The sequence below is a fragment of the Anomaloglossus baeobatrachus genome, chromosome 6 (assembly GCF_048569485.1).
Source record: "Anomaloglossus baeobatrachus isolate aAnoBae1 chromosome 6, aAnoBae1.hap1, whole genome shotgun sequence".
NCBI lineage: Eukaryota > Metazoa > Chordata > Amphibia > Anura > Aromobatidae > Anomaloglossus > Anomaloglossus baeobatrachus.
In genome coordinates this window covers 7,254,923-7,267,959 of record NC_134358.1, presented here as the reverse complement: position 1 = coordinate 7,267,959, position 13,037 = coordinate 7,254,923, and the positions used below count along the sequence as shown (strand labels likewise).

Here is a 13,037-nt window from a genome sequence, read left to right as displayed (position 1 = left end):
CGGCATAAGTAGTATAGCGGCCTCCTTGCTTATTGTCGGGCAATTCCATAATTGGCCTGACTATAAGAGGGGCGCTAGAGAGCGCGTCACGTGCTCTGTCTGTCGGTCGGGAGGTATAAAGGAGGGGTGACCCCCACTTGTTACCCCCCGATTGTGACGTACTGGTAGCCAGCGCGGGGGATTTCTGAGTGACCCCCCCCGGTGGTTTGTGACAGGGAGCAACGGGGAAAAGGGGCGAAAAGGAAGAAAGTGATGGGTGAGGGGGCGACGGGGGAAAGGGGCGAGAAGGAAGGGAGCGAGGAGGGAAAGGGGAGACGGGGGAAAGGGGCGAAAAGGAAGGGAGCGACGTGCGACGGGGAAAGGGGCGAGAAGGAAGGGAGCGACGGGCGAGGGGGAAGAGAAGGGGGCGAGGGGGAAGGACGGGCGAGGGGGAAGAGAAGGGGGCGAGGGGGAAGGACGGGCGAGGGGGAAGAGAAGGGGGCGAGGGGGAAGGACGGGCGAGGGGGAAGAGAAGGGGGCGAGGGGGAAGGACGGGTGTGGGGAAGAGAAGGGGGCAAGGGGGAAGGACGGGCGAGGGGGAAGAGAAGGGGGCGAGGGGGAAGGACGGGCGAGGGGGAAGAGAAGGGGGAAGGACGGGCGAGGGGGAAGGACTGGCGAGGGGGAAGAGAAGGGGGAAGGACGGGCGAGGGGGAAGAGAAGGGGGAAGGACGGGCGAGGGGGAAGAGAAGGGGGCGAGGGGGAAGGACGGGCGAGGGGGAAGAGAGCGACGGGGGAAAGGGGCGAGAAGGAAAGGAGCGACGGGGGAAAGGGGCGAAAAGGAAGGGAACGATGGGCGAGGGGGCGACGGGGGAAAGGGGCGAGATGGAAGGGAGCGAGGGTGGAAAGGGGCGAAAAGGAAGGGAGTGACGGGTGAGGGGGCGACGGGGGAAAGGGGCGAAAAAGAAGGGAGCGAGGGGGGAAAGGGGCAACGGGGAAAGGGGCGAGAAGGAAGGGAGCAACAGGGGAAAGGAGCGAAAAGGAAGGGAGTGACGGGCGAGGGGGCGACGGGGGAAAGGGACGAGAAGGAAGGGAACGAGGGGTGAAGGGGGCGACGGTGGAAAGGGGCGAGAAGGAAGGGAGCGAGGGGGGAAAGGGGCGACGGGGGAAAGGGGCAGAAGGAAGGGAGCGAGGGGGGTAAGGGGCGACGGGGGAAAGGGGCAAGAAGGAAGGGAGCTAGGGGGGAAAGGGGCGACGGGGGAAAGGGGCAAGAAGGAAGGGAGCGACGGGTGAGGGGGCGACGGGGGAAAGGGGCGAAAAGGAAGGGAGCGAGGGGGGAAAGGGGCGACGGGGGAAAGGGGCGAGAAGGAAGGGAGCGATGGAGGAAAGGGGCGAAAAGGAAGGGAGTGACGGGCGAGGGGGCGACGGGGGAAAGGGGCTAGAAGGAAGGGAGCGAGGGTGGAAAGGGGCGACGGGGGAAAGGGGCGAGAAGGAAGGGAGCGAGGGGGGAAAGGGGCGACGTGGGAAAGGGGCGAGAAGGAAGGGAGCGAGGGGGGAAAGGGGCGAAAAGGAAGGGAGCGACGGGCGAGGGGGCGACGGGGGAAAGGCGAGAAGGAAGGGAGCGAGGGGGGAAGGGGGCGAGAAGGAAGGGAGTGAGGGGGGAAGGGAGCGACTGGGAAAGGGGCGAGAAGGAAGGGAGCGAGGGGGGAAAGGGGCGATGGGGGAAAGGGGCGAGAAGGAAGGGAGCGACGGGGGAAAGGGGCGAAAAGGAAGGGAGCGAGGGGGAAGGGGGTGAGGGGGAAAGGGGCGAGGGGAAGAGAGCGGTCATTTGTGGCGCAGCCCCCCGGTCCCCGTCTCCCCGCTCCCCCCCGGTCCCCGTCCCCCCGGTCTCCGTCCCACGTCCCCCCATCTTGTGCACTGAATGCTGTAATAACATGGCGCCATTTCCGCTTTTGCAGATATCAGAAGCTGCTCTCTAACCACCTGTCGTATTTTGGAGCTCGCGGTCGCAGAGTTCCATCCACCATTGCAAATAAACTGCAAAATAGGTTGGAAATAGTGACTTGTGATGGAAATAACAGAGCAGAAAAGGGTTAAATACGTAAAGGCCGAGATGGTCCCGATTCTTTCTTCATACACCTATTTATCAATCTGCTGCTTTGATAAGACCAGTAACTTTTAACCCCTTCCTATCACAGGCTGTCGCTACATCCTATGTCAGCGGACTCAGGAGCTGCGCCTACATTATCCCTGCAGGTAGCTGTGTTATACGGCTGGTATCTGCTTCTGGGCCATTGCTTTCAGCAGGTCCTGTTTACATAGGAGAAAGCGCTACAAGAACAATGTTTAGTGCAGTGCGGCCATCAGCAGCCGGCTTCTACTGCAAGGCTATGGCGAAATGAGTGTTCCTGGGAATCGCCTCTTCGCAATAAGCGAGCACTGTAAGGCTACATGCGCACGTTGCATCTTTATGGTGACCATGCGCAGGTGCTTAGGCTCCTCCGCTCGGAGAATGTGCAGGCGCTCAGGCTCCTCCGCTCGGACAATGTGCAGGCGCTCAGGCTCCTCCGCTCGGAGAATGTGCAGGCGCTTAGGCTCCTCCGCTCGGAGAATGTGCAGGCGCTCAGGCTCCTCCGCTCGGAGAATGTGCAGGCGCTTAGGCTCCTCCGCTCGGAGAATGTGCAGGCGCTTAGGCTCCTCCGCTCGGAGAATGTGCAGGCGCTTAGGCTCCTCCGCTCGGAGAATGTGCAGGCGCTTAGGCTCCTCCGCTCGGAGAATGTGCAGGCGCTTAGGCTCCTCCGCTCGGAGAATGTGCAGGCGCTCAGGCTCTTCCGCTCAGAGAATGTGCAGGCGCTTAGGCTCCTCCGCTCGGAGAATGTGCAGGCGCTCAGGCTCCTCTGCTTTTGTTTCTGAAGACGTCAGGTCTGTATTTCACACAGGAGTTTGCCCCGGGGGTGCTTTTGACCTCTGCTTTTTATAAAGGCACCTGCAGGACGAGGTCTCTATTTGGTAAAGTGTTCTCTTTTTTTCTGACCTACACAGTCCTGAATGAGCCGAGGATGGACAAGGACCAGGCGGAGATCACCAAGAACATATTAAGCTTCACCTTGGATATCCTCTCGCTGCTGACCGGAGAGGTGAGCGTCTGTGTGTAACCTTTACCATAAAGGATAAAATCAGGAGGGTAACATAGGGACAATCCAGTGTCCTGCACAGTGGCTGCCGGACCCCCAGACTGAGCTGACGATCGGCCATAGTGTGGTCAGAAGATATTCTGATAAAATCCCTCAATAGTAATGTGTCAGGGGTAATGAGAATGACAGGAAAGCACATTGCAAAGAGGAGGAGTGACACAATGACTTTAGATAGTGGTGAACCGGGGCTCGTAAGTTGTAACTTGTGCTATCCCTAACCTCAGGGATACTCCTAATGGTGGAGAGGTCTGAGTCTCCTTCCTGGCCCTACTCCTGACCAGTCCTGACCTGATTCCCCTCCCACTCCTCCCAGGGAGGGGCAGGAGTGTAATAAAACCACAGATAAAGACAGACAAGGGAAAAAACAAAACTCTCTCACAATACGAGCACAGGATAAGACAATAGGAGATTCAGGAGGAAAACAAGAGCAGGAAGGAAGCACAAAACAACAGGGGTAAACTCTACAACTGCACCAAGCAATAGGCACAACTTTCACCAGAAAGTCTGGGACACCAAAGCTCATTGACCCAACACAGAAAAAACTATAGCTGGCATGGAATGAAGGATTCCACCAGCATAAATAGGAGGGAAGCAGAAGTGATAGGCCTCCCCATAACAGAGATGAACACTTCCTAGCCTGCCTATGAATCAGCACACAGCAGGGTGACGCCCGAGTCTGCCTGTGTTGATTGTGCGGAGTGTCAGAATGTGGAATGTGTCAGAACGCTGCCGTGACAGGTGACGACGTTTGTGCAAATCTTCGTGTGACAAGGAAAGAGCCAGGAGAGTCTGATGCTGGACTGTGGCTCTGACGCAAAAATTCACCCAAAAGTTTCACTTCTGTATTAGACTGTGGCTATAACAAGAGGCATCGTCTGCATTTAGAGGAAAGCGGGATTCTGCCCCAATGTAGAAAGGGATTCTTTACTGTACAAGCGTTGACGCTCTCCGCCAGAAGAAGTCTTATTTGAAGGCGTTGTTAGAGATTTATTATTAGCTCTTCCGTTTTTCATACTCGCGAGACGTTTGTGAACTTGGATTTGATGTAAATTCGTTGTTGAGGTCTTTCTTAAGCCAGTGGTTTTGTCACTAAAGATGGAGGCAGAAGGAAGAGGGTGTAATCTCCAGGCGGGTCCGGATCAGATCACGATGTGCTGATGGGATCCCTCCGCAATGTTGGGAAGGTTAGCGGAGATATTTCCAGGATTAGTTTGTAGATTAAGGAGGGGACTTTGGGTGGAAGGAGGCAGATTATAATCCTCTAGAAAGGTCTCTGTGACGTCTATCTCCGTACACAGGATTACACAATAGTGAAGAAGGCGTCAGGTGACTGTGTGACTCCCGGCAGCCATGAGTCAGGAGGGCGGAGCAAAAGGCGGGGTCTCATCACAGCCCCTCCCCCGCACTCACTGATACATGAGGGGAGCAAGAAGAAGATTCTAGAACTCCTCAACAAGATGATGGAGCTGCTGACCGGAGAGGTGGGAATGCTGGGACATTATACGGGACCGGCACTGGAGGATTCTGGGTAATGACGCTATCATTGTGTGTTGTCAGGTTCCTGTAAGGTGTCAGGACGTCACCGTCTATTTCTCCATGGAGGAGTGGGAGTATCTGGAAGGACACAAGGATCTGTACGAGGAGGTGATGATGGAGAGCGACCGGCCCCCGACATCACAGGGTAAGAGGAGATTCTTAAGTACATATTTATATGTGGGCGCTGGCCCATAGTAAATGAGGAGAACCTGTCCGCTGATTCATGCTGCCCCAACCACAAGTCATCTTATAAAACACAGATTTGAGTATCCCTCGGATATGTCCAGAAGAGGATTGTGCTGTCCCCCTAAACATGGGTGTATTAGAAGAAGGTCTGTGAGGAGTTCAGCACTGGGGATAAGACGCTGATCATAACGGGAGGGGATGAAAGGAGTGTGTGATAGACAGGCAGGTCTCCAGCCGGTCAAGGAGTCCATCACTGTGTGGTTGTGTCTCCCACAGATGGATCCAGCAGGAGAAACCCACCCGAGAGATGTCCCCGTCCTCTGTATCCCCAGAACCCACCCAAGAGATGTCCCCGTCCTCTGTATCCCCAGAACCCACCCAAGAGATGTCCCCGTCCTCTGTATCCCCAGAACCCCCCAGAGAGATGTCCCCGTCCTCTGTATCCCCAGAACCCCCCAGAGAGATGTCCCCATCCTCTGTATCCCCAGAACCCCCCAGAGAGATGTCCCCGTCCTCTGCATCTCCAGGACCCACCAAAGAGATGTCCCTGTCCTCTGTATCCCCAGAACCCCCCAGAGAGATGTCCCCGTCCTCTGCATCTCCAGGACCCACCAGAGAGAAGTCCCCGTCCTCTGCATCTCCAGGACCCACCCGAGAGATGTCCCCGTCCTCTGCATCTCCAGGACCCACCAGAGAGATATCCCCGTCCTCTGTATCCCCAGAACCCCCCAGAGAGATGTCCCCGTCCTCTGCATCTCCAGAACCCCCCAGAGAGATGTCCCCGTCCTCTGCATCTCCAGAACCCCCCAGAGAGATGTCCCCGTCCTCTGCATCCCCAGAACCCCCCAGAGAGAGGCCCCCGTCCTCTGCATCCCCAGAACCCCCCAGAGAGATGTCCCCGTCCTCTGTATCCCCAGGAGCGTCCAGAGGAGCATCACAACATACCGGAGCATCACCAGGTAGATGGGGCTGAGCTCTCACCAAAATACGACCATAAAGAGATGGAACAAAGGTCGTGTTATGTTATTGTCTTCTCTATTTAGGGTGAAGATCTGCTAGATGTTAAGGCTGAAGTTATAGATAATGAAGTGGAGACGGAGGCCGATCAGCTGAGTAAGGAGAGGAGATCATCACTGGTTGTAACAGAGCCTCATCTAGATACGACCATCAACGGATCGTCACATGCAACCAATCTGTTCTTTGTGTCTCCTACAGATGACAGGAACCCACCAGAGGGATGTCCCCGTCCTCTGTATCCCCAGAACCCACCAGAGAGAAGTCCCCGTCCTCTGTATCTCCAGGACCCATCAGAGGGAAGTCCCCGTCCTCTGTATCTCCAGAACCCACCAGAGAGATGTCCCCGTCCTCTGTATCTCCAGGACCGTGAGGAGAATCACAACGTCCCGGAGACTCATCAGGTAGGTGCTGACAAAGTTGATACATATATATACAGTTCGGAGTCTGAGCTGTGTCACCGGTACTGTACAGTCGTCGTCATCATCAGTATATTTCTAATGAGCTTCTGTCGTTGACCTACTGAGAACTTTATTGGTTCGGTTACATCATCAGGAAACTTTATTGACAGAGTTAATGACAGAGTTAATGGCTTTATAGAAAATATAGCCATGGAGTTTCCAGGGGTCACCATGTGATCACTTGACCTAACCGGAGAGCAGTATACCACATACATTTCCGGATAAAAAGGGACAAGTGGTAAGATATACACTCCTCAACATCAAAATTGCAACACTAAGAAACGTCGTGGAGTTATGGAAGTGGAGTGATCGATAGACTTGTTAATGACATTCAATGATGAAAAGTCAAACTATTAATGTACCTGGAATGAAGATTTGTGGGGTCTGTCTACCGTACGTCATTCCACCACACTCCATAATCCCAGGAGTAGGACCAGTGAGACATTCCCTTGTGATGGCCTCTTCATGACGTCTCTCATGGGGTCTCCAGAACAATCTCTGGCTATTATTGCTTACAAGACAAATGTGCGACTCATCACAGAAGAAGACAAACCTCCATTACTTCACGCTCGCCTCCATCTGGAGACCATGTAGAGAACACCATGAAGAGGCTTCACGAGGGCACGTCGTGCCGGTCCTACTCTTGGGATTATGGTATCAGGAGCATAATGTATGGCAGCTGGACCCCTCTAGCCTTCATTCAAGGTGCACTAACAGCTCAGCGTTACAATGATTGGGCGGTGGATCTGTGGTGCAGACACATCTCTAAAGTGTCCCGGGAACAGTTTTTCAATACAACAATCCCAGGGTGGGCATTGCTCCTTCTAGTGTGCTCATGCTTCTGTGTGGCCTAAACCTGCTTCCATGCTTGTACTTTTGTTCAGTTTTTGGAGCCAGGAACTTCACTTTTGAGGAGTCTTTGTAGAGTCTTCGCTAAGTTTCTGTTCCAAAAATGCCTAAATAAACCTGCCCTGGCTCATATTTTTTTTCTTTTTTCACTACATCAATGCTGAATAATTCGATTTTTCATCTGCCTTTTGTATTGTACTGAGCTGTTACGTGTGTATCAGGGTGAAGCTCTGAGAAGGACGAGGGGCGATCCATCGAGTGTGAGTAGCGTGAAGGAGGAGATTCCAGGAGATGTCCCCGCAGGTAGGTCCTAATCAATCTAGGAAGTGACCCCGGAGGTTCAGGAACATCAGTGACGCCGTGTGATGGATGTAGGGCCACTGAATCCTCAGATGCCTTTGTTTTTTGGGGTGCGATAAGGCCGGGATCTGACGAGCGGTGACATTATCGGGCCAGACACATTCTCCGCTCCATGAGCTCATCTGCATCGTGGACGGGTGCAGGATCTGCTCCCCAATTATATAGTCTAGGGCAGTACCTGCTGCGTTTCTCTTCTATGTCCGGGTGGAAAATTGTTGATTTTTTTTTTTTCAACGGAGTACCGGTATAAATGACATTTTGGGCTGCCCCCCCCCCTCCCCCCTCACCCCCAAAAGAAACTATATTGTGAAAATCCTACAAGCCATTTTTAATAAACAGTCGGTAAAAACCATCGCACATAATGGTGGTTCCTGCTGAGATCCTCCTGATCTGCAATGGTCAGAGTCACCTTCAGCCTCCACAAATCTAGCTTTTCAGATTGCAGCAGATTGAAATTAGAGAAAAAATTTAGTTTTTTGTGTTTTCACTTAGTATTTATCCTTCTTTCAAGAGCCAGAACTGTTTTATATCTTAGTCCACACCTCCACCGAGGGCTTTTTGATTTTTGGGGTGTAGTTTTGTAGGACGCCATTTATTTTACTGAAAAACAGAAAATCTAATTGAGGTGAAATAGTGGAAAACCGCAATTGCTCCATTGTTTTTGGGGAATTTTATTTTTGGGTTATTCATTTTCTGGCAAAAAAAAAAAAGTACCTGGTAATCTTGTTCTAGGAGTCGGGACGGTTATAGTGATACAGAATGTATATAGTGTGTATATATACAGTACAGACCAAAAGTTTGGACACACCTCATTCAAAGAGTTTTCTTTATTTTCAGGACTCTGAAAATTGTAGATTCACATTGAAGGCATCAAAACTATGAATTAACACATGTGGAATGAAATACTTAACAAAAAAGTGTGAAACAACTGAAAATATGTCTTATATTCTAGGTTCTTCACAGTTTCCGCCTTTTGCTTTGATTACTGCTTTGCACACTCTTGGCATTCTCTTGATGAGCTTCAAGAGGTAGTCACCGGAAATGGTTTTCCAACAGTCTTGAAGGAGTTCCCAGAGATGCTTAGCACTTGTTGGCCCTTTTGCCTTCACTCTGCGGTCCAGCTCACCCCAAACCATCTCGATTGGGTTCAGGTCTGGTGACTGTGGAGGCCAGGTCATCTGGCGTAGCACCCCATCACTCTCCTTCTTGGTCAAATAGCCCTTACACAGCCTGGAGGTGTGTTTGGGGTCATTGTCCTGTTGAAAAATAAATTATGGTCCAACTAAACGCAAACCGGATGGAATAGCATGCCACTGCAAGATGCTGTGGTAGCCATGCTGGTTCAGTATGTCTATCAATTTTGAATAAATCCCCAACAGTGTCACCAGCAAAGCACCCCCCACACCATCACACCTCCTCCACCATGCTTCACGGTGGGAACCAGGTATGTAGAGTCCATCCGTTCACCTTTTCTACAAACACATGGTGCTTGGATCCAAAGATCTCAAATTTGCACTCATCAGAGCAAAGCACAGATTTCCACTGGTCTAATGTCCATTCCTTGTGTTCTCTTCTGCTTGTTGCCTGTCCTTAGCAGGGATTTCCTAGCAGCTATTTTACCATGAAGGCTGCTGCACAAAGTCTCCTCTTAACAGTTGTTCTAGAGATGAGAAGGTGTGTCCAAACTTTTGGTCTGTACTGTGTGTGTATATATATATATATATATATATTATAATTTTTTTTTTATTTTTGCTATTGTGTGAGTTGCAACGTTTTGCTTTTCAGGCTATAGCACTGTATAAGGGTTTGTGTTTTGTTGGTACCAATTTGGGTTCCATATACATTTTTTATCTTTTCTACAGTATTTTTTGGAGGTGATGTTAACAAATAACAATGATTTCTACATTTAGATTTTTTTTCTGTCAATTGCATAAATATTGGTCTCCTATGAAGCCCAGCTATAGGCTGGGCTTTATAGGACTGGGGCCACCCTACCCACCCCCGCTTTTAACCTTCTAAATGCCAATATCACAATTGTCAGATCCACTTCCATCCATTTACAGCCGAGCCACAATGGGGCTTAGTCCCTTTGACCTCCGGAGGGCTCGTCTAATGACATCCCCTCTGAAGGTCCATTCATACTGATTATTAGGAGTATTCCCAGGAATGCTCATTTCACGATAATCATTCACTGTAAACAGGCTGCATTTTTTTTGGTGATTTTTGAAGAATTTTTTTAGCCAAAGCCAGGAGTGGTTTTAGAAGGAATAGGAAATATAAAGGAAGGTGTGGGCCCTTCCTACTGGGGCCACTTCTGCCTTTGGCTCTAGATCTACAGGTGTCTTTCCAGCCTAATAGAGATGTAATACATGTGCCAACTTTGTGGTTTTTAAAAGTCTAAAAAAATCAATTTTTAATCCTAGCAGAAAATCCCAGTAAGAATTTTGAAGAATACTTCATGTTATCTCTAAATTATAAAGTAGAAGATGAAGAAACAGTGCAGCACTCACCACGAGAAAACCTCATTATTAATTCACAATCAACATTTGAGAACGCAGATATGTCTTATAATCTGTCTAGTCTTGGAGAACCTTCTTCTGATCAATCACACATGGTTACTACAGGTCAGAAAACAATTGAAAGGTCTCAATGTGATGAATGTGGAAAGCAGTTTACAAAAAGTTCAGACCTTTGTGCACATAGAAGAATTCACACAGTGGAGAAGCCGTACTCCTGTTCAGCATGCGAACAATATTTTACCCAGAAATCGGAACCTGATCAATTTGAGAGAAGTCACACAAGCAAGAAGCTGTATTCTTGTGTTCAACGTAGGCAATGTATTGACTCAAAAACTGTTCTTGTTGAACATGACACAGAAGAAAAGCCGGTTGTAAGGTCTGAATATGAAAAATGTTTATTAGATAAATCTCATCCTGTAAAACATGATAGCAGTCAAACAAGAGAGAAGCCTTTTTCGTGTTCTGAATGTGGGAAACGTTTTACAAATAAATCAAATCTTGTTAAACATCATAAAATTCATACAGGGGAGAAGCCATATTCATGTTCTGAATGTGGGAAATGTTTTATAGATAAGTCACAACTCTTTAGACATCAGAGAATTCATAGCAGAGAGAAGCCATACTCAAGTGGAAAAAGTCACAAAGTGGTGAAGCCTTTTTCATGTTCACACTGTTCAAAATGTTTTACAAAAAAAGCGAATCTTATTAGACATGAGAGAAGTCACACCGGAGAGAAGCCATATTCATGTTCAGAATGTGAGAAATGTTTTACAGATAAATCGAGTCTTGTTACACATGAGAGAGTTCACACAGGAGAGAAGCTATTATCATGTTTAGAATGTGGGAAATGCTTTACAAGTAAATCAAGTCTTGTTATACATGAGAGAATCCACTCAGGAGAGAAGCCGTATTCATGTTCACATTGTGAGAAACACTTTTCAAATAAATCAGATCTTAATAAACATGGGAGAATTCACACAGGAGAGAAGCCGTACTCATGCTCACATTGTGGAAAATGCTTCACAAATAAATCAGATGTTATTAAACATGAGAAAAGTCACATGGGGCAAAAGCCATACTCATGTTCACAATGTGGGAAATGTTTTACAAATAAAATAAGTCTTGTTAAACATGAAAGAAGTCACTTTTCCAAAAAGCTATGTTGACGCTCTCTATGTGGCAAATGTAAGCTCAAATTCTGAAAGTCATCAGAGAGTAACGTATAAGAGTGATATGAGTAACTTCTATAAGTGCATACTCCGCCCATACAAATAATATGGTCAGAGGCTGTTTCTTGTAAAAGCCCCTCAAAAGAAAGAGAGTACTCCCTCCACAAGGAATAAAAAAGGTTCAGTCTCCATAGTCCTGACGTCTTTACCATGAGGAATAGTCAACCTCAAGAGCTGGATGTAGCCAGGACTGTCATTGGAATAAAAAAAGGCTTTGATGCTTTTTTAGAAGAAAATACCATTGCTATTATTTCCTTGTGTAAAGTTCTTGTTCTGAATGTTCATCCAGTCGATCGACACTCGGGATTTACCTGCTCTTTAGGCCAGACTGGATGTGCCGATGTCCCCGTTCCCCATCGTTCACATGAATTTGATGGTGATGTGTTTTTTGGTTTTTTTTTCCACTATTAACTATGTAATGCCCATAGAGGAGAAAATATGTTTTTATTTGAATGTATCAGATACTATATATATAAAAAAAAAAAGTTGTAAACTGATTCTTTGACAAGAATGTGTATTTCGTAATGAAAAGTAAAGGCATACCATATGTGAGCACGTGTGGACATGATTATTCTTTTAGTATATTTTTCTTGACACTTCCACACAAAAGAAACCGAGTAATAAATGGTTGATTTACCACAAAAAATAGTATTCCATAGATCACATTTCTGGTGTAAGTTAATATAGCAACAGTAATAGTTATGTAATAGGTTAATGACCAATAATCTAAAGATTAGTAATGGTTTTAACTTGGCGCCAGTAACAATTGCCCGTGGTTCTTCCATTTTCCTCTAAAGGAAAATGTGAGTACAGAGAGAGTGGAGGTTATGGTTTGTGTCTTTGTGTCACTACTAGTGATGAGTGGGCACTACCATGCTCAGGTGCTCTGTACTGGTAACTAGTGATGAGCGGGCACTACCATGCTCGGGTGCTCCGTACTGGTAACTAGTGATGAGCGGGCACTACCATGCTCGGGTGCTCTGTACTGGTAACTAGTGATGAGCGGGCACTACCATGCTCGGGTGCTCTGTACTGGTAACTAGTGATGAGCGGGCACTACCATGCTCGGGTGCTCCGTACTGGTAACTAGTGATGAGCGGGCACTACCATGCTCGGGTGCTCTGTACTGGTAACTAGTGATGAGCGGGCACTACCATGCTCAGGTGCTCTGTACTGGTAACTAGTGATGAGCGGGCACTACCATGCTCGGGTGCTCCGTACTGGTAACTAGTGATGAGCGGGCACTACCATGCTCAGGTGCTCTGTACTGGTAACTAGTGATGAGCGGGCACTACCATGCTCGGGTGCTCGGTACTGGTAACTAGTGATGAGCGGGCACTACCATGCTCAGGTGCTCTGTACTGGTAACTAGTGATGAGCGGGAACTACCATGCTCGGGTGCTCCGTACTGGTAACTAGTGATGAGCGGGCACTACCATGCTCAGGTGCTCTGTACTGGTAACTAGTGATGAGCGGGCACTACCATGCTCAGGTGCTCGGTACTGGTAACTAGTGATGAGTGGGCACTACCATGCTCGGGTGCTCAGTAATTGTAACTAGTGATGAGCGGCCACTACCATGCTCAGGTGCTCTGTACTCGTAACTAGTGATGAGCGGGCACTACCATGCTCGGGTGCTCTGTACTGGTAACTAGTAATGAGCGGGCACTACCATGCTCGGGTGCTCAGTACTGGTAACTAGTGATGAGCGAGC

The 13,037-nt window shown here is 48.9% G+C and overlaps 1 protein-coding gene across 1 annotated transcript; it reads left to right on the top strand.

Moving 5' to 3' along the window:
* The first annotated feature begins 2,174 nt into the window (after positions 1–2,174).
* LOC142316911 (uncharacterized) lies at positions 2,175–11,870 on the top strand. Its single transcript, XM_075352688.1, has 9 exons — positions 2,175–2,232; positions 3,019–3,113; positions 4,469–4,651; positions 4,728–4,851; positions 5,169–5,851; positions 5,936–6,005; positions 6,108–6,310; positions 7,438–7,519; positions 10,000–11,870. The coding sequence occupies exons 2-9, from the start codon at positions 3,036–3,038 to the stop codon at positions 11,259–11,261; spliced, it is 2,685 nt and encodes an 894-aa protein (XP_075208803.1). The 5' UTR covers positions 2,175–2,232; positions 3,019–3,035; the 3' UTR covers positions 11,262–11,870.
* Positions 11,871–13,037: the final 1,167 nt, after the last annotated feature.

Excerpts from the sequence above, each read along its gene's own strand:
- LOC142316911 (XM_075352688.1), top strand. The coding sequence starts at position 3,036 with ATGGACAAGGACCAGGCGGAGATCACCAAGAACATATTAAGCTTCACC. Across the intron at positions 6,006-6,107 it reads GACGGAGGCCGATCAGCTGA|ATGACAGGAACCCACCAGAG; the intron begins GTAAGGAGAGGA and ends TGTCTCCTACAG. Across the intron at positions 6,311-7,437 it reads ACGTCCCGGAGACTCATCAG|GGTGAAGCTCTGAGAAGGAC; the intron begins GTAGGTGCTGAC and ends CGTGTGTATCAG.